Below are 27,234 nucleotides of genomic sequence, written 5' to 3' on the forward strand. Positions count from 1 at the left end.
TATAAAACCACCTTTATCATTATCTTAAACTCTACTTTTTAACATTAGTATCTTAATTACTTCAAAAAATTTGAATTAGATCAAAACATATCCCTTAACGTTTCCCAAATTAAGGTCATTTACACAGTATGTTGTCCATGCCTCCCATTCTTCCACAAATTCAGCATTTTCTTTTTGATTTATTAATGCGGTACGTTTTGCCATTTTTGCCCAGTCCCTTGAACTGGAGATGCCGGGGATTGAACCTGGGACCTTCTGAAGGCCAAGCAGAGGCTCTGCCACTGAGCCACGGCCCCTCCCCACCGGAAGGCCGTGCTCGCAAAAGCACCTGCCTGGCCGCTGCGGGAAAGAGAAATGCGGGATGGAATACACGCGAGTTGGGCCCTGGGAGGCGATTCACACGTTCATTCTGGTGAACGCCCGCCCAGCCCGGGGTGGGGGACACCTGAGGCCAGGTAGGAGGAGAAGCTTCCCCCACCTTGCCAAGTGCCTTCTCTTTTCCTGGGGGGGGGATCCCCGATGCCCCGCCCACTCCTCCCTCCGGGAACCCCCTGCCCCACCTTCGGCGCGGGACCTCCTCGCCTCCGCATCGCCTCGCCGACTCCTCCAGAGACACTTCCTGACCCGAAGTGGCAGGGGGCGTGCCCCGGAGGGAGACGGACAAGCGCCGGGCCCAATCGCGGGCCGAGCGGCGAGGAGGGGAGGCGTGGCTTGGCGAAGCGGGGAAGGCGAATCGCGGCGAGCGTCGGGGGGCCGGGAGCCAATCGCGTCCCTCGCTGGGTCGCAACGTGGATTAAAAAAAAAAAAAGAAGAAGAAAAAGCCGGGGTGGGAGGGCGGGGGATTGGGCGGATTGGAATGCAAGAGGCGGGACAACCAGCGGCCCCGCCCCCCGGCTGAACCCGTCGCTCGTCAATCAATGAGAAGGAAGGGCGGGGTTATTCGGGACGCCAGCCAATCGCAAGAAGCCTTTTCCCCTCCCGCCACCAACCAGAGAGCGCGAATGGCTTCTGGAAGCCGACAGGTGTGAAGCTGGAGGCATGACGTCATCGCACGGCCGGAGGATTAAATAAGAGTGACGTCATCCGCTTTGGCAAGGTGTCAGGTGCGCATGGGACGGTGATAGCCCGTGACGTGGGAGTCGGTTCATAGACCAGGAACTGCTGAGACTGTTTTTGTTTGGCACCACGATCTCCTTGTAGTTGTGTGTGTATGTATATATATTTAATAAATTATGTCTATATAATTTATGTATAATTTATGTATGTATATATATTTAATAAATTATTGTTATTATTATATATTATATTATTATATAATAAATATAATATATAATAATAATAACAATTATTATTATTATTATTGCCACTACTACTATTTTACTATTTTGCTTCTCCGCTGCGACATGGCATCGTTGCTGCAAGGCGCGTGACGGTGTTGGCAGGCAGCCAGACACCAGCACCCAAGAAGCCCGAATCGCACATAGAATCGGATGCATACAGAGAAAAGGAAGTATTTCTGCACACAACGCATCGTTAACTTGTGGAACTCCCTGCCCCAGGATGGGGCGATGGCTGCCAACTTGGAAGGCTTGAAGAGGGGAGTGGACATGTTCATGGAGGAGAGGGCTATCCATGGCTACTAGTCAAAATGGATACTAGCCATGATGCATACGTATTCTCTCCAGATCAGAGGAGAATGCCTACGATATTAGGTGCTGTGGAACACAGGCAGGACAATGCTGCTGCAGTCGTCTTGCTTGTGGGCTTCCTAGAGGCCCCTGGTTGGCCACTGTGTGAACAGACTGCTGGACTTGATGGGCCTGGGTCTGATCCAGCAGGGCTTTCCTTATGTACTTGTGGAGGATGGAGCTATCCAGGTCTACTAGTCAAAATGGATACTAGTCATGATGCATACCTATTCTCTCCAGGATCAGAGGAGCGTGCCTATTATCTTAGGTGTCGTGGAACCCAGGCAGGATAATGCTGCTGCAGTCGTCTTGTTTGTGGGCTTCCTAGAGGCCCCTGGTTGGCCACTGTGTGAACTGACTGCTGGACCTGATGGGCCTTGGTCTGATCCAGCATGGCGTTTCTTATGTTCTTATGAGTTTCCCCTTCACCTATGGGAACTAACCAGCCTTGGGTTCACAGGAGAGGCAGATAAACTGGAGTGGTCCCCTGTAACAGAATTTTGCTCTGAGTTCTTATCCTCCGTTCCAACCACAAGCCTTGATTATTGCACTCAAACAGTGCTTCTCCCCAAAACTAAGGTTTCACCCTGCCCAACTCATCCCATAAATCCCTGGACTCTGGCGACTCTACCCTTAAAAGAAAAAAAAAAACATTTGGAAGTAGATCACAATGGGTAGCCGCTAGGGTTGCCGACCTCCAGGTATTAGCTGGAGATCTCCTACTATTACAACTGATCTCCAGACAATAGAGATCAGCTCACCTGGAGAAAATGGCTGCTTTGGGGAGAAAAGTAGGGTATAAGTATCTAAATACATTTTTAAAAGCATGCTTCCTTTCTGCCTCTAAACTCTCAGCCCCAGCTGCATGTTACTTGCGCGTTTGTGCTGAGGACATGCACCGGGACATTCATGATAGAGACACTTTACACCACTTCCATTTTACAAGCACAAAAGGAACGCTTAGGATATGCATTTGCATTTATTTACTTATATGCCGCTTTTCTCCCCAGTTGGGACTCAAAGCCACTTGGAACAGCATTCTCCTCTCCTTTATTTTCTCTCAACAACCCTGCGAGGTCGGCCCAAGGTCACCTAGCAAGCTTCCATGGCAGAAGTGGGGATTCGAACCTGGGTCACCCAGGGTCTTAATCTGCGGCTCTATCCACTACACCATTCTTGCTCTCACTAGTGAAGTACCAACAAAATTGAAGAGAAGCAACAACCACAAAAAAGGATACCTCAGAGTATGTGTGGAGTGTTTTTGTTCTACTGTATAACATAGGGCGAAAACTCATGGTCGCTTTATCCTCCTTTAATCCCTGTTTTAGCCATGATCGAACGCATATTAGGCGAAACGCATGTGTTCAATCCTGGCTGAATCCTGGCTGAAACGGATTAAAGGAGGATAAAGCGACCATGCGTTTTTACCCATAGTCTACCTAGCAAACGTCGGGATGTGACATCACCCCATGGGTCAGGAATGATCTGGTGCTTGCACAGGGGACTACCTTTACCTTTTACTGTATAAGTAACTACAGCCAGTTCTCACTTATCTGAGATTAGGGAGAATGGAGGCGTTCCTTGACCAAGAGAGCATTATGCTTGGCGAATAATAACTTATTGGTGGCCCGAAGAGTGTCTGGCTGTCCTCAACCAGGGCTGGCTTTTTTGGGCCGAACTCCCTCTCCAGTGAGACCAGGGCCCTGTAGGATAACGCAGTTCTGCAGGGCCTGTAAGGCCAAGATGTTTCGCCAGGTTGAGGGCAGCAACGGTATGCTATCATAGCTGGCCTCCATCCCCACCCATTTTTTCTCTTTCATCTATTGAGTCCTGGGCGGCTCCACTGGTTCATTATGCGTAGGGTTGCCAGGTCCCTCTTTGTCACCAGCAGGAGGTTTTTGGGGTGGAGCCTGAGGAGGGCGGGGTTTGGGGAGGGACTTCAATGTCATAGAGTCCAATGGCCAAAGTGGCCATTTTCTCCAGGGGAACTGATCTCTATCGGCTGGAAATCAGTTGTAATAGCAGGAGATCTCCAGCTAGTACCTGGAGCCTGGCAACGCAACCCTGATTATGGGCCTTTGTGCAAAATAGGCGCCAATTGGTTGTTTTGTTAATTTTAATCCTCTGTTAGCGTTTTTATTGAATTGGTTTTATTGTTTTGTCGACACACTGATCTGTAGAGAGTCTGGTCAGAAACAGAGTATTTGCAAGAAGATCATCTAAGGACAAATCGGCGGCTTCTCCAAGTGCAGAATCGCCTTTGCCTGTTCTCATCGCCAGCCAGGAAAAGTTCAACTGGAGAATGTCTCTGTTCCAAATCTTCCACATAATTAGTCAGCCTTTCCCATTGTGAAGAAAGCTGCCCTTCGTCAGTTGTAGGGGGAAGATAGACATTGACAATTTGCAGCCCGAGTCGATGCTGGTGAAATAAGAAAACCTGCGCCCACGGGGGACATGTTGGTAAAACTGTGAGGAACCTTGTATGTATGTATTCTGAACCCTGGAATAGAATGTGAGATAAACCCATCAAAAACAATTCCTTTGACGGCGGCCAGATTGGTACTGGCAACATTTTGGAAACAGGAAGATATTCCAGATGTGGAAAGGTGGCAACAGAAAATGGACAAATTTGTGGTGATGGCTAGATTGACGAGCCTGATTAAAGAGAAGACAACTGAGGAATTTCAGCGAAGATGGGAAGGTTATTTGGACTGTGTGCAACAAAAGGGATAGATTGTTAGAAGCAAAGTTTAGATTATATAAAATTTAATAATTAGAATAGAAGGAATTTATTACAAATCACAATGTTAATGTAGAAGACTTTTGAGATGTAAGATGAAACAGACTCCCCGAAGGAGTATAAATTGTGTGAATGTATGTGTGATTATATGTTTGTTTGTTTGTATATGTTGAAAATTAGAATAAAATATTTTTTTTAAAAAAAATTCTTTTGGGTAGCTACATTTCCTGGGGGAGCACTAGATCGAAATCACTGAGGAAGGTTTGAAGATCTTTATCGAATTGGTTTTATATGTTAAGTGTTGTATTTTGACTGCTGTAAGCCACTCTGAGCCCAGCCTTGGTCAGGACAGAGAGCGGGGTAGAAATTTAATAAACAAATAAGATAGTAAAATAGAAATTAAGCACTGGAAGTCGATATTACCAGATATCTGTCACTCTCCAGTTTCATTCTTAAATTACATTATTAGAATTCGCAGTGCCACTAGAGAGAGTTTCCATATACAGTCATTGGCCTGTGATTTAATAAGAGGAAGGGGGGCACTTCCCATTTCCAAGATAGCCTTAATACATATATTCCCCACACAAGCGGCTGAATCAGAGGTCAGCAAAAGATATTTCCTTTCATTCTTATATGTGGCACATTAAAATTGTGCGTCGGGCAAAAGTGGGGAGACTTTTCTAAGGAGTTCTGTAAACCTCTTAGGAGCCTCTTTGCAATAGGGAGAAAGAACTCTGACCATTACTGGACAAATTCATGGTGTTTTAGGCTTCTTTGATATCAGGAAGGAGGCTGTCTGGGTGCAACCTAAGGTTTCCAGGCCCCTATGGTTAAATCATAGTAAGGTTGCCAGCCTCCAGGTGCTAGCTGGAGATCTCCTGCTATTACAACTGATCTCCAGCCGATAGAGATCAGTTCACCTGGAATGCCCACTTTAGCAATTGGACTCTGTGGCATTGAAGTCCCTCCCCAAACCCCGCCCTCCTCAAGCTCCGCCCCCAAAACCTCCCACCGGTGGCGAAGAGGGAGCTGGCAACCCTAAATCATAGAGTTTTGCCCACATGCCAGAGCATCACCAGCAACACCCTCACATCACTTCCCTTACACACCGGAAGTGACATCAGTGCATTGATGTCAAGAGCACCTGACCACCTGTTAAGTCCCCACCTCTGCCAGTTGCCGGGGGGGACCTAGCCACTGTAGTGCAATCTGACCGTATACATATATATTTTTTCAGAATTAGGTCCCACCGAACCCAGTGTTTCCAAGATTCATAGGACTGCTGCCTTAATATTACAAATATACTGTTCCAATTTACATTGGGATATGTTTACAAGGAATATACTATTGGCATCCATTGGTGCCTTCTGAATAACTGCAGGATTTTACTGAGTTTCCAACCACGTCCAACCCTGCTTATCTTCTGAGTTCAGTTGAGTTCCAACACGTTCAGGGGGGTATGGCCATAGTCCCTTCCCTTGGAGGGCATGAAAGGAAAGATGATTGGTTGCCTACATGGTGATCTTAGGGACAGGCTCCAAATGGCAGAGCATAATGCTTTCCCCCCCACCAACCTTGATGCAAAACTCAAGAGTGAACGCACATACTTACAACATTCAGCACAACTTCTATCGCAGAACTTTAAATCGAATCAATTAGAGCGTAGCAAAAAAAACTATCCAGTTTATATTCTCGGGTGCTGCGGTAGGATGCAGGGTGGGGGGTTTCAGGTCCAAGTCAGAAGGTAAGGCTGTATCCCATGGTGAGAGGGTTGGCACAGATTCCTGAGTAGGGTTTAGGGTTGCCAACCTCCAGGTACTAGTGGGAGATCTCCTGCTATTACAACTGATCTCCAGCTGACAGAGTTCAGTTCACCTGGAGAAAAATGGCCGCTTTGGCCATTGGACTCTATGGCATTGAAGTCCCTCCCCTCCCCAAACCCCGCCCTCCTCAGGCTTTGCCCTCAAAAACCTCCCACCGGTGGTGAAGAGGGACCTGCCAAACCCTAGTACAGTTGCCAACTTACAAGTGAGGCATAGAAGATCTGGTATTACAACTGATGTCCATACTGTAGAGATCCGTTCCCCTGGAGAAAATGGCTGCTTTGGAGGATGGGCTTTATGGCATTCTACCATGCTGAGATCCCTCCCCTCCCCAAATTCTGCCATCCCCAGGACCTGCCCCCAATCTCCAGGAATTTCCCAGCCTGGAGTTGTCAACCCTACTCCCTGGGACTCACCTTGCATATCAAAGGAGGTGCCTGGAGGTGTCTTAACTGCCTCCTTCTGTGGGGATTGTCAGGAGCTCAAAACCCTCGTCTGAATCTTCGGTCTCTCTCCCTGAGAAGGAGTCCATATTCTGGTTTGGGATACCATATTCTTGAAACCCTCCTCTCCTCTCCTCTCCCTGGTGTTATACCATCATGTGCGCCTCAAGGCAGTTTGAGTGAGGGTTCTGTGTAGCACCAACTCACACCCTGGCTCGGCGATCAGTTGTCTTCTTTCCCAAGGGTTGCCAGATGCTTCTTTGCCATTGGTGGAGGTTTTTGGGGCAGAGCCTGAGGAGGGCGGGGTTTGGGAAGGGACTTCAATGCCATAGAGTCCAATTGCCAAAGCAGCCGTTTTCTCCAGGTGAACTGTTCTCTATCGGCTGGAGATCAGCTGTAATAGCAGGAGATCTCCAGCTATTACCTGGAGGTTGGCAACCATGTCTTCCCCCCCAACCTATGCTTCAGGTACACTGTCTGCCTGTTAAAAATTTTAAAAGCACCACCTCAGCATTCAAGCATTTGTCCATTTATTTAGCACCTTACTAATTTTTTAAAAGTTTATTTTTAAAGGTTAAAATTACACTGGGAATCAGGGTGGGGGAGGTTCCAGATGCGGGGTTGCCAACTCTGGGTTGGGAAATTCCTGGAGATTTGGGGGTAGAGTCTAGGGAAGGCAGGGTTTGGAGAAGGAAGGGACTAGGGTTGCCAACCTCCAGGTAGTGGCTGAAGATCTCCCGCTATTGCAACTGATCTCGGGGCAAAAGAGATCAGTTCAGCTGGAGAAAATTGCCACTTTGGAAGGTGGAGCCTCTGGCATTATACCCCATTGAAGTCCCTAAATCCTGCACTCCTCAGGCACCCCCCCCCAAATTTCCAGGTATTTCCCAATCCAGAGCTGGCAACTCTAGGAGGGACCTCAGCAGGCTACAAAGCCATAGAGTCCACCCTTCCAAGCACCCCTTTTCTCCAGGGGAACTGATCTCTATCATCTGGAGATCAGTTGTAACTGTGGGAGATCTCCAGACCCCACCAGGAGGTTGGACAACTCTATCCTGATGACATCACGGGGGTGAGCAACCAATCAATACCATACATGGCCCACTTCTGAGTCTAACTTGCAAGGTCATGTTTTTTTTAGGTCTCAAAAAGGAAAGGTACATGGACTGAATGCGGTAAGCTTGCTGCGAGATCTAAAAATGTCACATCTATCTTTACCCTTCACTTCTCCCCTCTAGAAGTGGTTAAGCAAGAGAGTCTGCAGCGGTTCTTCATGCAAAGTGCTCTTGAGAATTGTGCAAAGAGCTTCATGGTCTGAGAATTTGGCTAGTTTGTACTTTTCCCTCAAGGCCCTTCCACACTCTTGGCATGTTGCATAAATTGTATTAAGGAAGGGCACAGGTACCATTTGGGTTACCAACCTCAAGATGGGGTCTCGACATCTGGAATTACATCTGATCACCAGACTGCAGAGTCAGTTTCTCTGGAGGTACCTGCTCAGTACTGGAAACCTCCAGGAGAAACTAGTCCTGACAACTGGCATTGCAGCAGCACCACAACATCACTTCCTGTGCAAACCCTGGAGAACACACTAGGATTCACACGGAACTCTGTGGTTTAGCTACATCAGGAGACCTGGTAGGGTGGCCAACCTCCCTGTGGTGGCTGGAGATCTCCCACTATTACAACTGATCTCCAGGCAAAAGAGATCAGTTCCCCTGGAGAAAATGGCCACTTTGGCAAATGAACTCTATGGCATTGAAGTCCCTTCCCTCTCCAAACCTCACCCTTCTCAGGCTCCACCCCCAAAATATCCTGGTATTTCCCAACCCGGAGCTGGCAACCCTAAAACCTGGCAGCTGTTGAAGAAGGTCCTTTTTAGTTGGAGGGTATATTCCTCCGGCAGGACTTGGTGAGCCTGGTCTTTTTAAAAAAAACTTATGCTTGATCCAGATCAAACCACTGAGTCGTTGGTCAGACCAAGATGGCTCCGATTACACGGCCCCAACCTCAAAAGGGCCCCAACTATGGACCCTAACAAAACCAGTAAAAAAAAAAAGATAGAAAAATAGGAGAAAGCACAGAGCTGTGCATCTGAGCAAAGGCGAACAGCCAAACCCAAAAAAGCTGAATATTCGGCTTTTTTAGGAATCGCCTATTTGACTTCAGGGAGACCCCCAGGTTTGGGCATTTGGTAAAACCAAAATCCGAATATTGCCGCAATGGCTAATTTCGGGTTTATTTTCGGTTCAGGTTTATCAATATGCAAAACCCTAGGCAGGATATAAATCTTGTAAATAAATAATATATGCAGGAACAGGGAAATACTTGTGCGGAAACAGCCCATTAGGAAGCACCCTAAGGCCAAAGCCTGGGGCCCGCGTGAGCTACCAAAGTGGCTGCTGGAGGCAACAGTGATTTAGAGGCATTCATGAAGCAGTTTGTGATCTGCGCTAGGGAACCTTATCAGTATCACCGCGGATGCTGGATAGAAGCCACTCTTCAAATGAGCATCGCTGTGTATCGTCTTTTTGGCACCCCAAATTTTAATATCACAAATTTTCCATCCTCATCTTTATACTTATCAATGACTGTTATTCTCGCACTGTTGGCATAAATGGCCGCTCCTCTTTTTTAAACCTTTGCTAGTGAAGTATACAAGGAGCCCCGTGGGGCAGAGTGGTAAGCTGCAGTACTGCAGTCAAAAGCTCTGCTCTTGACCTGAGTTCGATCCCAACGGAAGTCAGTTTCAGGTAGCCGGCTCAAGGTTGACTCAGCCTTCCATCCTTCTGAGGTTGGTAAAATGAGTACCCAGCTTGCTGGGAGTAAAGGGAAGATGACTGGGGAAGGCACCGGCAAAAAACCTTGTAAACAAAGTCTGCCTAGTAAACGTTGGGATATGATGTCACCCCATGGGTCAGGAATGACCCGGTGCTTGCACAGGGGACCTTTACCTTTTTTTTAATTTTAGTGAAGTATACAATTGTCCCAATTTCTTTTGTCAACTAAAACACGTTCAATTGTTTCCTTGATATGCGTCTCTTGCATACACACATTGCTTTTAATTTGGATAGTGTATAAAAGGTTTTTCTTCTTTTGCTAGGTGAGTTTAGTCCGTTCATGTTTAATGACATTATCTTGAGCATCTCCATTTCTAACAGTATTTTTCAGAGGGCAGCCGCCTCTCCCAGTTTTTCTTCTTCTGTCCGGTGTTTTTTTCAGCTTGTCCAGTATCTTTTCCTTCGACGACCAGGCCTCTTTCTCTGAGATCCTAGATCTTACTGTTTTATCTTGACGAGTTAACCCTTTTGCCAGTATATTTGCTTGTTCTAGACTTGAGAGGGCTTTCCTCCCCTTTGGTAGAAAGACTTCCAATGCACAGCGATGGGCCAGTGATGGCTCCCCACCATCCTTGATTATATTTCTCTCGCATCAGGACACCACAACACAACCACTTGGGGGAGCAAACTGTCTTCGGCTGGCCGGGTTGGAACGCTGTACTTGCTTCCGTGGGAGTAAGCCTCATTGAGTCAGAGGGAACTTGGCTTCCCAACGAACAGTGCACATCGTGCGTGCCTTTCCTGCATCCTGAGCTACGGCCGTGGCCCCGAGGCACTGCCGCGGAAATCCTGAACGCAGGACAACAATCTCTGGCCAGAAGAAAAACAGGCCAGGCTTCACCTGACAATCGCTTGGGCTGCGCCTTAAATACCTGCAATTCGCACCCTGACTGCCGAGTGCAATAAAGCTACATTCCCTTTCCTAAGGGAGGGCAAAGCGTCAGTCAGATCTGGGCCCATCCCACCAGCTGCACCGGGGAGGCGTGGTGCGGGGACCTGAACTTCCTCTTCGCCTTTCACGCTTCTCAGTTCCAATTCTGCATCGGTCGGCCCTGGTCGGCACCTCTCTCCAGCAGAGGGATGAGCCGCTGGGCAGAGAACCTGAGGGCCTTCCTGGCCCAGGTGGAGGCCAAAGCAGGGCAAGAGAAAGGGAAGTTGGCGGAGGAATTCCAGGTGAGCGGCCCTCTCTGGGAAGGGGAGCGGGCGGCTCAGTGTATTCAGACAGCACCTGTTTGTTTCTGTCTGCTGCAATTAGGGATTCTCCGTTCTGACATAGAGAAAGCTACCTAGTGGCCCCAGGATCCTTCCCCCTTTCTGGATCTCCTTATGAGATGCAGGGTAGGCAGAAGTCCGGCAGGTGCAGCCTTTCCTATCACTGCAATTCAAACTGAGCAGACTTCACATTTGTTGAGTTTCTGTTTTCTGTGTCATTGGTAGAGGTATAGGTGGCCTCTAGGAAACTGGGCAATTGCTTTTTTTTTTTTTTTAAAGAACTTGCAGATTGAGAATGAGGTATGGTGCTGATCTTCTCTCAGAGTGGGATAAATATCTGGACTAACTGAGGGGAGGATAAGAGGGAACAGGCCCTGAGCTCAACCAAAATGCTCCTGGTTCTGTGAGAATAAGGGGGGGTAGCATATCGAGAACAGGTGTGTAGGCAGAGTGTTGGGCTAAGATCTGGGAGACCCAGGTTTGGATACCTGCTCTACCATGGAAGTTCACTGGGTGAACTTGGGCCAGTTACATCCTTTCAGCATAACCTACCTCACAAGGTTGCTGTGAAGATAAGACAGAGGAGAGGAAAACGATAAAAGCCCCTCTGCATTCCCATTGGAGGGAAAGGTGGGATATAAATGAAGTCAATAAACAGATACTGCAATTGCTAGAAAAGCACAAGTCATGCATATTGTACGCACAGGACAAGCGTACACAACACATAGTTAAATTGTGGAACTCCCTGCCCCAGGATTAGGTGATGGCTGCCAACTTGGAAGGCTTTAAGAGGGAAGTGGACATGTTCATGGAAGAGAGGGGTATTCGTGGCTGCTAGTGAAAATGGATACTAGTCATGATGCATACCTAGTCTCTCCAGAATCAGAGGAGCATGCCTATTATATTAGGTGCACTGGAACATAGGCAGGATAATGCTGCTGCAGTTGTCTTGTTTGTGGGCTTCTAGAGGCACCTGGTTGGCCACTGTATGAACAGACTGCTGGACTTGATATACCTTGGTCTGATCCAGCATGGCCTTTCTTATGTTCTTAAGCTGTAGCATCTTAGCAATGTCCTGTCACATCCCTCCCTTCTGGACACTGTTGAATGACCACACAGAGGCTAAAGCAATAGGCTTGCCAACCTCCAGGTGGGGCCTGGAGATCTCCCAGAATTACAATTCATCTCCAGAAGACAGGGATCGGTTCCCCTGGACAAACGACAGCTTTAGAGGGTAGACTCTATGGCAAGGGTGTCGAACTCATTTGTCACGAGGGCCAGATATGACATAAACGCCACGTGGTCGGGCCGGGCCATGCCTCGCCAGCCCAGATCAAGAGTGGGGTGTGTGTGGCTGGCTCGGCTGGCTCGTGGGCCAGATAAAAGCTCCCAAGGGCTGTATCCGGCCCGCGGGCCTTATGTTTGACACCCCTGCGCCGTGGCTCTATACCCCACTGAGGTCCCTCCCCAAACCCTGCCTTCCCCAAGGTCTACCCTCAAATGTCCAGGAAGTTTCCAACCCGGAGTTGGCAACCTTATAAAGCAGTATTCTATGGCAGGAACTGACAATTGGAACTTCCTCCGGACTTGTGTCCAGGCAGGGCGTCACATCCCTGCAGCTTCACTCTGCATGTGATCCGTTTCAACAAAAAAAATAAAGCGGGGTTTGTATTTCCTCCAAGGCTTTAGCCTCTGGGCCCTATTTCTGGGCCCTCCAGGGCAAACTGCCCATGTGCAAAACAGGATGCTAGACTGGTCTGATTCAGCAGGGCTCTTCTTAACGTGTGCTGCTGTATATTGACGTTTTTCATTTATACCAATATGTAAGCCAATGAGGTATGACTAGCCAGGAAATCTGTGGTTCAAATCTCACCTCGGTTGTGATCACACTTGGCGGCCCTTAGAAAAGCCACAATCTCTCAGGATCTAAAGTCTTCTCCCCCGCCCCCCACCCACCCATCTGGGGTTGTAAGAAGTTACTTAAAGTTTTCACAGGGTATTGTTTTGCCCGCGTTTTCAGAGACCTTTTTATCTCAGATTTGAAAAAGCAGGCAAAACGTGGGGAAAGGCAGGGGGAGAGTGAGGCGAGCTCTGACGATAGGAAACTGCATGCACAATCAGCACAAAGACCCAAAGTTGTTGCAGGGGTGACAGCGAGGGAAATAGCCATGCATAAAAGTCCTAAGGATTGGAGAAAGTCCAGAGGATGCTGTGTTAGACATCACTACCCTTTTTATGGAACAGCTGTTTACAGAGTTTCCGGGGCTTCTTGGTTGGTAGCTATGAGAATTAACCAGGTTTTGAAACTGGCTTATATCTGTAGTGAAGACAGCGTGGTGCATTGGTTAAGAGCGGTGGACTCTAATCTGGAAAATCGGGTTTGATTCCCCATTCCTTCACATGCTGGGTGACCTTGGGCCAGTCACAGTTCTCTCAGAACTCTCTCAGCCCACGTAGAGGCAGGAAATGGCAAACCACCTCTAAACATCTTGAAAACCCTACGGGGTCGCTAGAAGTCAGCTGTGACTTGATGGCGCTTTACAAACCCGGGGGGGGGGGGAAGAGAGAGAGAGAGAGAGATGCCTAGTTAAATAGTTAAATTGTGGAACTCCCTGCGCCAGGATATGGTGATGGCTGCCAACTTGGAAGGCTTGAAGAGGGGAATGAACATGTTCATGGAGGAAAGGGATATTCATGGCTATTAGTAAAAAATGGATACTAGTCATGATGCATACCTATTTTCTCCAGTACCAGAGGGAGTATGCCTCTTTATTCTAGGTGCTGTGGAGCGCAGGCAGGAAAATGCTGCTGCAGTCGTCTTGTTTGCGGGTTTCCTACAGGCACCTGGTTGGCCACTGTGTGAACAGACTGCTGGACTTGATGGACCTTGGTCTGATCCAGAATGGCCTTTCTTATGTTCTTAGTTGGTAAAGGGTGCAAGCCATGATCTGTCACATTCTGGGTTTCTAGGTTTATTTAAGTGAAGGGGCAGATTTATTTTCAAGATGGATTCACCAGTAGTCAGGGGCTGGTTTTGTCTCACACCACAACTGTACCCCTTTCCTTTTTCCCATCGAGACAAATGAGGGCTGTTTCCTGGTGGTCACCCCGCTGACTGCGTCAGGGCTTCCTTTTGGTTATGCGTGCCGTTTCCCACAGTCAAGCTTGCCTCGCTCTCCCTGTGCGTTTCCCCGCATTTTGAAATTTGAGGTAAAACAGGCTTCTCAAAATGCGGGGAAACGCAGGGGGAGAGCGAAGTGGCCTCTGACAGCAAGTGAAACAGCCATGCATAAAAGACCATAGAGTCCTCTCTCCAAAGCCGCTATTTTATCCAGGGGAAGTGATCTCTCAAGTATGGACAGCAGTTGTAATGCCAGGAGAACTCCAGCCCCTACCCAGAGGTTTGGGAAATCAAAACAATAAGCTAGTGGAAGTTAACTAAAGACAAAACAAGGCACTTACGGCAAATAATTCCAAATTGCCATCCGCTTGCAATACATGGCTACATGCCTTGGTTTTAGAACATGTGTCCTGAAGCCTACACGTAGATCTTCGCGGGATTGCCCAAATTGAAAAAGCTGGCGCGAAATAGGACTTACTACCGGAAACCTATTTTACTCTTGGCATCTGTGGACTTTGTATTACTTAACAGGAACTTTGTTTCCGTTGTATTTGTATTGAGACTGTGATTATTGTACATATTTTGGAGTATACTGGTGTTGGTTACCTTCTGAGTATTTTTTGGAATTATTTGCCATAAGTGCCTTGTTTTGTCTTTAGCTAACCTACCCAGAGGATGGCAACCGTAATATGCCTCGTCATCCTAATGATGGGCATTTTGCTAGCAATTGATAAGGCATGTCAGAGTTTGACTTGATCATGCCACCACCTGTTTGTGAGACGGCTGGCTTCCCACTAACTAGGTCAACACAGCTTTTCCATATCCTGCCAGACGGTCCGAGCTGATGAGTCCTTTTCGTCCCTGAATCAGTTTCTGCGCATCATGTGCCCGGATGTGCTGGAACAGGCCGCATCATGGATGAGTTGACTAGGATGTGCTTCCCCAAATATGGAGCCGTGCTTCAGGGAGTGGAACACAGATAATTCTACCCTTCTGAGCAATATATGCGTTGATCTTCTTGAGAATTTTTTGGACCCTCTTTTGTCCTGAGCATCAGGGAAACACAAGACAAACCCCAGTTTCAGCAACGTGAGGAAACTGCAGCTGGCAAAGGGAACTGATTCAGATTAATTTAATCAGATCGAATATCGACCAGGGTTATGTAGTAAGTTACGCCTGTTACGCCATCATGTGCGCCTCAAGGCAGTTTGAGCGAGGGTTCTGTGTATCACCCACTCACACCCTGGCTCGGCGATTAGTTGTCTTCTTCCCCGAGGGTTGCCAAGTCCCTCTTTGCCACTGGGGTGGAGCCTGAGGAGGATGGGGTTGGGGGGGGGGACTTCAATGCCATAGAGTCCAATTGCCCAAGCGGCCATTTTCTCCAGGTGAACTGATCTCTATCGGCTGGAGATCAGTTGAAATAGCAGGAGATCTCCAGCTATTACCTGGAGGTTGGCAACCCTTACTCCTGCGCAAGGCCTGTTCTCTGCATGCCGGAGGAGACTCACATGCCTGGCCCTGTAAGGCTGCTAGTTACCATTGTCCGTGGCGCTTGCGCTGATAGCTCTGAGCTGTTGTGTAACCTGCCCCATTTCCCGAGCACTGCATAAATAGAAATTCCAATCTCTGTCACTCACACACACACCCGAGAGGCACGTCTGGAGTAAGTTGATATGGAAGTTCCCCCCCCCCCCAGGAGTTACAAAATCTCTGGCGTTCCAGAGCCCTGCCACCCCTAACATTTTCTCTTGCTTGATTTGGTGACACATGTTGGAGCCAGTTGGGCGCCAGTATGTCACGGACACATGCACAAGTAGGGCTGCTAACTCCCAGGTGGTGGCAGATCTCCTGCTATTACAACTGATCCAGCTTCTAGAGAGACGTTCCCCTGGAGAAAATGGTCGCTTTGGCCACTGGACTCTACGGCGTTGAGATCCCTCCCCTCCCCAGACCCCGCCCTCCTCAGGCTCCGCCCCCAAAATCTCCCGCCCATGGCGAAGAGGAACCTGGCAACCCTACGCACAAGCCAAACATAAGTGAGAAAGTGAAGAACCAGGGCTGCCAACCTCCAGGTGGTGAGCACAGAAGCGGCTGAAATAATTTTTAAACAACACTGATGAACAAGGTGTATTAAAGTGCATAAGGTGACTATAAACAGGAACAAGGAAATATACATACAACTATATCTAAATAGTCCCTAAGGTTCATGTATCAAAAGTAGAACTGGAACAAAGTCTTCATGGAAGAATGATGAGGGGGACGATCGTTTCATTTCTTCTTCAACCCCGTTTTCTACATATAAAATATACACACATATATATATATAACAATTTTAACATTTAGGATAATATTATATATAAAAAAATTCAATTGCCAAAGCGGCCATTTTCTCCAGGTGAACTGATCTCTATCGGCTGGAGATCAGTTGTAATAGCAGGAGATCTCCAGCTAGTACCTGGTGGTTGGCAACCCTAATGGCACTATATCCCATTGAAGTCCCTCCCCAAACCCAACCCTCTTCAGGCTCCACCCCCCAAATCTCCAGGTATTTCTCAACCTGGAGGTAACAACTCTATGCTTCACAGTGCAATCCTATGCAGAGTTACTCCAGTCTAAGCCCATTGAAATGAATGAGCGTAGACTGGGGTCACTCTCTTTAGGATTGCACTGTAATTTGTAAAATGGGTCTTGTGGTCCAAACAGGCTTTGAAACCAAACAGGTTTCGGCCACCTGTGGTGGGAAAAATCCCCCAGCCCCAATCCCCCATCCTTGGAAATTAAGGAGCGGGAGTAAAAATGGGCAGAAATTTTATTTATTTATTTAAAACCTTTCTATGCCTCCTTCCCAAATAGGGCCCCCAAGGCAGCGAATATCAAAGCGTTAAAAACATTTAAAATATTTAACAGCATTTTAAATGTATATATAAAATATTTAAACAATTCAATAAACATATAGCCATACAAACACAACTCAACCAGGAAGGGGGAAATGTCCTTCATAAGGATGCCCTAGGGATTTCGCTATGTTCCTGTGGTCTTTACCATAAAGATCAGGGGAAATTCCTAGAGTGTCGAAGTGACTTCACATCCTCCCCAAACTCCACACTTCCCAGGCACCACCCTCCTGACATTTGCTGAGTGCTGACAACTCTTAAGTTCAAGCCTACCCAGAAGATATGTTGCTGCCCTGGAAACACCAACTGGTATTTTACTGGTCCAACCAGTAAAACACTTGAATACTACGTCACCAATTTTGCAGTCTGAAAAGTCAGTAAACGTCCATTTCCATGCAAAACTCATCTGACTGTAGCTCCACCCTTGAGATGCCAAATTTCTCTAGACTCCGCCAGGTTTTAATCTGGCTCTTATCTTCCACCCTGCCCAAGGGACTAATATTTAGAGCCAGGACATAAAATTTTTGAAATTATCAGTGCTAGGAATGTCACAAATTTTGCATCAACTGTTAAACGATCGGATGTGAGCTGATTACTATCTATTTGACACCAAATGACTCAAACACCTGCCGATAGGGTTGCCAGGTCCCTCTGCGCCACCAGAGGTTTTGGGGGCGGAATCTGAGGAGGGCGGAGTTTGGGGAGGGGAGGGACTTCAATGCCATAGAGCCCAATTGCCAAAGCGGCCATTTTCTCCAGGCGAACCGATCTCGATCAGCTGGAGATCAGTTCTAATAGTGGGAGATCTCCAGCTAGTACCTGGAGGGTGGCAACCCTACCCACCTTCTTCTTTTTTCCTTTCCAAAACTGCACATGCAAAAAATTCTGCTGAGCCAAACAGATCAGCGGTCATTAACGTTAGTACGGGCAACTTACAAAACATTACGGCATTTATAATATTTTTGGCTGATTTCTGATTTAACTGCCTGTTTAAACAACTGCCCATCGAGCAGCACAGTGGCATAACAAATGGGGGGGGGTAGCATACTCATGTGCAAAAAGCCAACTGCACTGTACTACTCTAGTAAGAAGGAATAGTGCACTATGCAACTGGACTTTACTGTCTGCGAAACGGGAAAATCCACTTGCAAACAATTGCTAAAGTGCATTGAAATTGATATACTGGCAGGTACATCTGGGAAGGACATTCTAAGTGTAGGGAGTAGGGTTGCCAGGTCCCTCTTCGCCACCGGCGGGAGGTTTTTGGGGCGGATCCTGAGGAAGGCGGGGTTTGGGGAGGGGAGGGACTTAATGCCATAGAGTCCAATTGCCAAAGCGGCTATTTTCTCCAGGTGAACTGACCTCTATCGCCTGGAGATCAGTTGTAATAGCAGGAGATCTCCAGCTACTACCTGGAGGTTGGCAACCCTAATCAAAAGTGAATTATGTGGCGTGTGGCATTGAAGTCCCTCCCACTCCAAAACCTCCCGCTGGTGGCAAAGAGGGACCTGGCAACTCTATGTGGAGGGGACAGGGCTCAAGCCTTCCCCCCATGCCTTTTTCTCAACCTGAAACAGCTCCAGGGAGTTGCTATTGCCCTCACTGAAGGCTACATGTGTGTTGATGGGTTACATGTAAGTTCCCTCAGTAGGGCAAATATCACTTCCTCAGGGCTGATCAGATGGGGAAATGGCATGAGGGGAAGGCTTAAGCCGCTCTGCTTGCGCCCCTAAATCCTTATGTGCCACAGTGCCGATCTGAATCAGGTCCCCACATGTCTGCTTGCAGCACAATCTGCTTGTCAGTCTCAAGGGCAGAGAAAAACACAGTTAGGCCCTCGGTGGGTCTGGGCTTGCAAAGCCAGCTGGCGGGGCACTGCTGTCACCATGGCAACCACATCATCTCAAGGTTGCCAACCTCCAGGCACTAGCTGGAGATCTCCTGCTGTTACAACTGATCTCCAGCCGATAGAGATCAGTTCCCCTGGAGAAAATGGTCACTTTGGCAATTGGACTCTATGGCATTGAAGTCCCTCCCCAAACCCCGCCCTTCTAAGGCTCCATCCCAAAAACCTCCCCTCCCCAAACCCCGCCCTTCTAAGGCTCCACCCCCAAAATATCCAGGTATTTCCTGACCCGGAGCTGGCAACCCAATGCATAATGACATACAGTCCACCTCCAAAGCATCCATTTTTTCCCCGAGGGGAACTGATCTCTGTTGTCTGGAGATTAGTTGTCAATCCAGGAGATCTCCAGGTCCCACCCGAAGGCTGGCAACCCAGAGACCCCAAAAGATGTCCGCCCCGAGGGATGAGGGAGCGAAATGCCACCAGTTCCTTTTGGGTCACGGCCCAGTCCGAGAAGCCCTGGCGTAGGCAATTGTCTCGTTTATAATCTCTCCACGAACAAAAGCGATTTTGTACAAGGGTAGACTCGACCAGATTTGCATTGACCCTGCTCCAACGAAAGCCACAAGACCGCCCGATAAGGAAAGGGCTGCGTTTAGCTCTAGGTGAAAAGAAAGGCTCTGGGTTTATCGGCTTTTCAGCTCTCCTGCCACTCCCAGCAGTGGCTGAGCAAAGAAAGGAAGCGTAAGGCTATGAAAGGACCTCCTGTGATCTCCTGCTCCACAGGTTCTGGAAATGGAAAGCCGCCCAACCAAATCTCCCACCGGTGGCGAAGAGGAACCTGGCAACCCTAGTGATCCTGAGCCAGTCTCACACTTTCAGCCGCAACCTCTACGACAGATTTGATGTAGCTTATATCCAGTGGGTTGTTTTTTTAATGGCTTGTTTTTCCATTGTAATGCTCTTAATTATAAGCCGCCTGGAGCAGGGCTCTGGCGAGGTGGCATAAAAACATCCTAATAAATAAATAATACCGGCAGGTATATCCGGGAAGGACATTCTAGGTGTAGGGAGTAGGGTTGCCAGGTCCCTGTTCGCCACCAGTGGACGGATTGTGGGGTGGAGCCTGAGGAGGGCGGGGTTTGGGGAGGGGAGGGACTTCGATGCCATAGAGTCCAATTGCCAAAGCAGCCATTTTCTCCTGGTGAACTGATCTCTATCGGCTGGAGATCAGTTGTCATAGCAGGAGATCTCCCGCTAGTACCTGGAGGTTGGCAACCGTAGTAGGGAAAAACAGGAGAAAGCTATGTTTGAGGGGACATCCTGGGCCTAAAACGAAGAAGAAAGCACTCAAAACAAAACAGGACATTTTTTTAAAAAGTAGGGTTGTCTCTACAGTAGCTGGTTTAAGAGGAGAGTGGACATGTTCATGGAGGATAGGACTATCCATGGCTACTAGTCAAAACGAATGCTAGTCATGGTGCATGCCTATTCTCTCTAGCATCAGAGGAGCATGCCTATTATGTTAGGTGTCGTGGAACACAGGCAGGACAATGCTGCTGCAGTCGTCTTGCTTGTGGGCTTCCTAGAGCCCCCTGGTTGGCCACGGTGTGAAGAGACTGCTGGACTTGATGGGCCTTGGTCTGATCCAGCAAGGCTTTCCTTATGTCCTTATGGTTCCTTTAGCTGTCTTTTAATATCAGTTCATCTGCAGCAATTATCAGGTGACGTTATTTTAGTTCGTGCCTTGAAGAGCTTCAGCTTCCCATTTCCAAATATTAAACCTCTATCAAAGGAACAGGACTTTTTTTTTCCCCTGGCCAGTTAGCAAACTCACCTGTGCAACGTATAGTTATGGCTCAAAGTTACACGATACTAACCACTCCTAGGGCGCACCATGCCTTGAGGGCAGAGTCATATGTTACATAACCTCCCACCTGACCTGGTGAAACTTTGGGTGGAGATCACAGCCCTAGACAGAAATCGGTTAAGTGTCTCAACCAGTTTTGGGATGAGATGCAAGCGATATACTGGGAGAACCTGCTCTGGAGATCCTGGGTCAGATGAACCTTCTTTTGTTCTAAAAATAAATTCGACCTGGCTTGCCACAAATTAACATTGGCTAATGCACAAGCAGGTCGCCCAGAGGTGAAAAAGAGAAGATACGAGGCACTACATGACATGGTTGCCACTTCTGTGCAGGAGTATGAGCAGGTGGAAGATAAACTTACTTACTTAAGGAGATTGGCTAATTTGCAGTAAAGATTTATATCTGAATTATTATTTACTCGATTTATTATTGAATGTTGATCCCTCATTTAATCCAGGGAGTCCCCATTCATTCCGGGTTTGTTTTCAACAGCTGGCAGAGATATAAAAACAGTGAAATAGCTTCATTTTCATGTCAAATGAAAGAACTGGCAGGGATATTAAAACAGTGAAATGGCTTTAATTTCATGTCAAATAATCACTGTAAAGGAATAAAGTATATAGTTAAATAACAAATAAGAGACTTTTACAGAAGTGTGAATAAAATTAATGTGAAATGTAAGAATAAAAAATGAATAATTATCATACCAGTACAAATAGTGGTTTTCATGATTTGGAAATAATAAAATACGGTTCTTTCTGATCTAGTTATTTTTTACTAAGTAATTGTTAATGTTAATAGTTGTGAAATTTATGTTATGGGTTGTAAAAATTTTGTTATGGCTGTAATTTTTTAAAAACAAAACTAATAAATAATATTAAGTATTCAAATGTGAGTATTTTTCTGTGTGGGTTTTTCCCCATGTGGGCTTTTTTCCGTGTGGGCTTTTTTCCGTGTGGGCTTATTTCCGTATGGGCTTTTTTCCATGTGGGCTTTTTTTTGTGTGGGCTTTTTTCCATGTGGGTTTTTTTTCTGTGTGGGCTTTTTTCCATGTGGGCTTTTTTCTTGTGTGCATTTATGACCGTGGTTTTTTTTTCTGTGGGCAATTTTCTTGTGGGCTTTTTTCTTGTGGGCTTTTTTCATAGAACCCCCTACTGCCATAGGAGGCAAAGCCAACCACAAAAGGGCTGCCGCAGCAGGTGGAGCTAACCACAAAATGCCAAGGATCAAGGTTATATACAACTCTAGTAGTATCACTTCAACATTTCAGGCAGAGGAACTTTCTTATTTTTCCATCTCATCTAGCTAGTCTTTTCAGTGAAAAGAAACATATGATTAATGCTCTATCTGCTTTGACATTGGAATTTAAGGCTGATGAAGCCACACAGTGGTGAAAGCGATTGACCCACTCCAGAGGGCGCGTTTCCTGCATTTGCTTTGAACCACTTCCTTCTTTATGCCGTCTTCAGTCCATTTGGATGTTGTATAAATACTATGAAGAGGTCTACTCTCACTAGTGGATTGGAACTGTGAATGTGATCTCTCCTTTTGGAGATTATTTGGACTTCTTTCCTATAATTTGTTTAGTAACATAGTTTTTGTAGTAATTTAGGTAATTACTCATTGTAAAGTTGATATAGTATTGTATAGTATTATATTTTATTTTCCAAATAGATTGTTTGCATGTTTGAGCCCCAGTGCTGTTTATCTGATTACTACCCAGCTATTACCGCATAGCGATTCATTTGTTTCAACCTTTAGAAAGTGGTTGGAGATCTCTTACTATTACAACTGATCTCCAGACAATAGAGATCAGTTCACCTGGAGGAAATGGCCGCTTTGGCAATTGGACTCTATGGCATTAAAGTCCCTCCCCTCCCCAAAGCCTCCTCTCCTCCTCAGGCTCCTCCCTCCCCTCCTCCTCAGGCTCCGCCCCAAAAACCTCCCACCAAGAAGAGGGATCTGGCACCATTAGATGTGGCACTTCTGGGGTAAACCCGTAAGTGACGTGATCGCGTCGCGCGCAACCCCGCGTCGCGTGCAATCACATCAGCCCTATTCAAAAAGATGGTGAGGGGTCTGGAGACCAAGTCCTATGAGGAAAGGTTGATGGAGCTAGGTATGTTTAGCCTGGAGAGGAGAAGACTGAGAGGGGATATGATAACCATCTTCAAGTACTTGAAGGACTGTCATATAGAGGATGGTGCAGAGTTATTTTTTGTTGCCCCAGAAGGTCAGACCAGAACCAACAGGTTGAAGTTAAATCAAAAGAGTTGCCCTTATGTTTGACACCCCTAGTCTACGACCTCCCACTTCTTGACTCAAGGTAACCCTCTCCTGCTGCACGTAACTTTCATGTTCCTATTTCTCGGCAGGAAATCAAAGCCCGGGCTGTGGCGTTTCGGCAACAGCAGAGCATTTCAACAGAGGCTGGTGCCAGCAAGGAGAATGTCAAGAAGAACCGTTACAAAGACATCTTGCCATGTGAGTTAGGAGATCGTCAAGCAGGAATGGAAGGCTCTCTTCCCAGGTTTTTATCTATGTACCTAGCCTACAGGCAGCTCTGTACCTCTCAATACTTCTCTCCTCCTCCGCGGAGCAAGTAGTTCTACCATATTCCTCCCTTGCACCCCTCCGCTCTACAGCTGTCTTGACTTCCAGCCAGCTACTTACCAGGGGAATCGCCAAAATGGAATGAGCTCGACAGATGTAGGTAGTTTATGCATGGGTACCTTCCCTCAAGTTCACCCCCGGTCTGCCTCAGTTGTTCCTTGGAGTTATGCATGAGTTTTCCCTCCATTAGGGATGACCTCACTGCCAGCCCTCACAAATCCCAGGACTTCCCATTCCTCTGTTAACCTGATTCTTTCCTCTCCCCTGACCTCAGCTCGGGTGAAAACCCTGTGCATAAGGGTGGGACATGCAAGCTTGGTTTCTCTCACAGCCAGTTACAAAGCAGCATGTAAAGAGGTGGGGATTCAAATGCTTCCTGCTTCCTTGGAGCTCTTTCTGAGCAGAAGAAAGGCTTTTTAAAACCGAGGCTTGGATTTCTCCCCAGATTGCTCCATTTTTTGTTCTTTGTTCTTAAAAATGTTTTTTTTAAGCTGCAGTTGGGTTTGGGTTTTAAGCTGCAGTTGGGTTCTCTCACAGTAAGTTCTACAAAGTAAGCCAATTACAAAGCAGCATTTCAAGGGGCGTGGACTTGATTTGAGCTTGGAGACTGCTGGTGCATAGATCCCCAACAGGAATTTGTGGGTGCAGCGAGCAATGAACCTCAGGTAAAACTCCCATGCATAAACGACCATAGAGTTCCCAGCCAATTAGGAGGCCTGGCTACATGGATGAAGTAGGTGGAGGAATTGTGAACCGTGATGGCCATACAGCCTTCAAGGTTTCCAAGCTTGGTTGAATGGGGATTGACTTTCCCTGGGTGTGGACCTGGGCTTTAAAAGTATGCAGCCGACTTCCTCCCCCTTCTGATGGGCTGGAACCTGGGACAAAGACTTTGTTTCACTAATAGAGAGGCTTGTCCTACTTTCCCTGGAGAAAACTAATTGCTCCAGGAACTTTCTCAGGGGAAAGCATTGTGTCACAAAGTCCACGGGGCATGAGGAACATGTAAAGCTGCTTTATACCAAGTCAGACTATTGGTCCATCTAGCTGGATCTTGTCTGTTCTGATGGCAGCGGCAGCCTGGGGTTTTAGCTAGGGGAAAGGTCTATTTTCGATACCTGGAAACTTGGGGGAGGTTTTTCTCCCTCACTCACAATACCTGTACGCAGGGGTCATCTGCTGAAGCTGGAGGGTGACAGATTCCAAACAGATAAAAGGAAATATTTCTTCACACAACGCATAGCTAAATTGTGGAACTACCTGCCCCAGGATGTGGTGAATTGGGCTAAAACTAACAAAATGCATTTCAACAGAGATATGAAATGCATAATTATAGGATGGGGGACCTTTCGTGCATGCCCAGGGTAGTGCTGATGCATCGGATCCCTCTGGGGGGGATCCGGGTTTGCAGACCCGCGGGGGTGGGAACGGGGGGGATAGGAGGCTGGGTCCCGGCTTACCGGCTGTCTCAGTGGGTCTGGGTCAGCAGGGCGATGGCACCCCCCCTTGGGGGGGCGAGCCCATGCGCTACATGGAGCAGCCGGGGGAGGCAATGGCGGCAGCCTGCCCGCATCAGCCCCCGCGGCTGTCTCCCCGCCCCCCAGGTGGGCTTGGCGTGCCTTTTCAGGGCTGACACGGGGCCGGGCCTGCTCCAATGAGATCGGTGCCGGCCGGCATGCCGGGGGGGGGGGTGTAAAACGCAGCCCCGCCCCTGGCCTCGGCCATTCTTCCTCACCATGCCGCTTGTCCCGCCCGCCCTCCCCTTGGTTTCTGGGGTTTGGGTGGGTCATCTGTCACAACTGAGGGTTGGCGGTTTGGGCATGGGGCCGGATCCAGTTTGGGGGAAAGATGGCCTGCGTGCCCCGCTTCCCATTCTGGGGACCCTAATAAGGGGTTTTGGGGGGAGGCCAGGATTGGTGAAGCCTGGCTTGGGGGCTGCGGTTTGGCCTCCTCCCAAGTGGCAGGGGACCACATAGTTGGCTTCCGCCCATGTGGGGGCCCAGCATACTGCCATCTCAGGCTGCGCCCAGCAGACGGGTTGGGCGCAGGGTGCCATCAGCTGACAGACGGGTCAGCTGATCCCAGGATCCTGCCCTTCATGCTTGCAAGCGCCTAACGCTGTAATCAATAAAGTTGTGGCCTTTTCAATCCAGTTACAGAGTACTAGTCATTCTTGACTAGGACCATGGGGGTCAGTCACCAGGGTATGGGTTGTCCCCTGGGGGTAACAAGCCCCTTCCCCCTTTCCCACCACCCCCCCGTAGGGCTGGGGCCGCAACATCACTTTGGGGTCAGGAAGCAATTTTCCTCCAGGCCAGATTGACCAGGAATCCTGGAGGGGTTTTTTTTGCCATCTTCTGGGCGTGGAGTAGGGGTCACTGGGGGTGTGGGGGGGGAGGTAGTTGTGAATTTCCTGCATTATGCAGGGGGTTGGACTAGTTGACCCTGATGGTCCCTTCCAATTCTATGATTCTATGAAACAGTGTTGGTGCTGGGTCTTCATTTGCCATGCGATTCCTGATCAAACCCTTGCAAGCTCTCCTCCCTGAATGAAGTAGCTGGAGGAATTGTGAAGAGCGTTATACCCCCTTCCAGTTTTCCAAGGTTGATTGAACAGGAGGGACGGTCCTTCCTGTTTCCAACTTTCTCGGAGACACCCCCTACCCCGATCCTCATCAGGCCAACCCCCATCAGGAAGCATGTCTCCATGACACTAACTCTATCTCGGAGACACCCCCTGGCCCTCAGCAGGCCAACCCCCCATCAGGAAGCACGTCTCCATGACACTAACTCCAAAATGTCTGCCTCCCACAGATGATCAGACCAGAGTTGTTCTGAACATATTGACGGAAGAAGGACAGACGGATTATATCAATGCCAATTTCATCCAGGTAACCAACATCTCACTTCAACCAAAGAGCCAGGTCACTAGTACATTGATCCTCAGATTTCTAGTAGCTGAGGCACACTATTGTTCTCAGTTAAAGCTGGAGGCGTGGTTCACTCTTAAAGGCCAAAAGACTTAACCCCTGTTCACATGTTACAGTGAAAGCAAATTCAGCTTGCATGTATGTGCAGACACTTGTTTGTAAGAAAGCGTCAATGCGCGTTCACTTTACAAATGAAACCGGGGACTAACTACCTGGACAAATGTGGGGTTTCAATCACTTGTTCAACTATTGTTGCATAGACTGTAGAAGAAGAACAGTTGGTTTTTATATGCCGATTTTCTCTACCACTTAATGAAGAATCAAACCGGCTTACAATCACTTTCCCTTCCCCCTCCCCACAACAGACACCCTGTGAGGTAGGTGGGGCTGAGAGGGCTCTAAGAGAACTGTGATTAGCCCAAGGTCACCCAGCTGGCTTCATGTGGAGGAGTGGGGAAACCAACCCGGCTCACCAGATTAGCGTCCGCCGCTCATGTGGAAGAGTGGGGAATCAAACCCGGTTCTCCAGATCAGAGTCCACCGCTCCAAACCACCGCTCTTAACCTCTACACCATGCTGGCCGTGCAGCAGCAGATTGACAGGTGCTGTTTGATGTTTGCCGTTTGCTTCCTCCTGGCAGGGTGTGGATAATAAGAGATGCTACATTGCGACACAAGGGCCTCTTCAGCACACTGTGCTTGACTTTTGGCGCATGGTTTGGCAATACAGAGTCAAGGTGAGTTGAGTAGCTGAAGAGCAAGCAGAGTCTTGAGTTTTTAGTCCCTCCCCAAACCCTGTCCTCCCCAGGGTTTGCATGAATGGGAGTTTTTTTTTTAATTTGTCGTGCTTATATTTTTAATGCTGGCCTTAGATTATTGTACCTTTGTGAGAGGTAAGCTGCCTTGAGTAGGGTTGCCAGCTCCGTGTTGGGAAATACCAGAAGATTTTGAGGGCGGAGCCTGAGGAGGGCGGGGTTTGGGGAGGGGAGGGACTTCAGTGCCATAGAGTCCAATTGTCAAGGCGGCCATTTTATCCAGGTGACCTGATCTCTACTGGCTGGAGATCAGTTGTAATAGCAGGAGATCTCCAGCTACTACCTGGAGGTTGGCAACCCTATTTCATTGGTCACAGCACTGGTCCCCAACATGGTGCCTTTCCGGGCACCCTCCAAGCGTTTTTGGAAAGTGGGTGGGGCCAGGTGGGGCTTTTGCCCA

The 27,234-nt window shown here is 48.0% G+C and overlaps 1 protein-coding gene across 1 annotated transcript in view; it reads left to right on the forward strand.

The window, feature by feature from the left end:
• Positions 1–10,593: 10,593 nt before the first annotated feature.
• The window catches only part of PTPN18 (protein tyrosine phosphatase non-receptor type 18), a 43,312-nt gene continuing 26,671 nt past the window's right edge, over positions 10,594–27,234 (forward strand). The window contains exons 1-4 of the mRNA XM_056864766.1: positions 10,594–10,707; positions 22,853–22,961; positions 25,905–25,981; positions 26,661–26,756. Of these exons, the coding sequence (XP_056720744.1) occupies positions 10,615–10,707; positions 22,853–22,961; positions 25,905–25,981; positions 26,661–26,756 (375 nt within the window). The 5' untranslated portion in view covers positions 10,594–10,614. The remainder of the gene's footprint in view (positions 10,708–22,852; positions 22,962–25,904; positions 25,982–26,660; positions 26,757–27,234) is intronic.

The sequence above is a fragment of the Euleptes europaea genome, chromosome 1 (assembly GCF_029931775.1).
Source record: "Euleptes europaea isolate rEulEur1 chromosome 1, rEulEur1.hap1, whole genome shotgun sequence".
NCBI classification, from domain to species: domain Eukaryota; kingdom Metazoa; phylum Chordata; class Lepidosauria; order Squamata; family Sphaerodactylidae; genus Euleptes; species Euleptes europaea.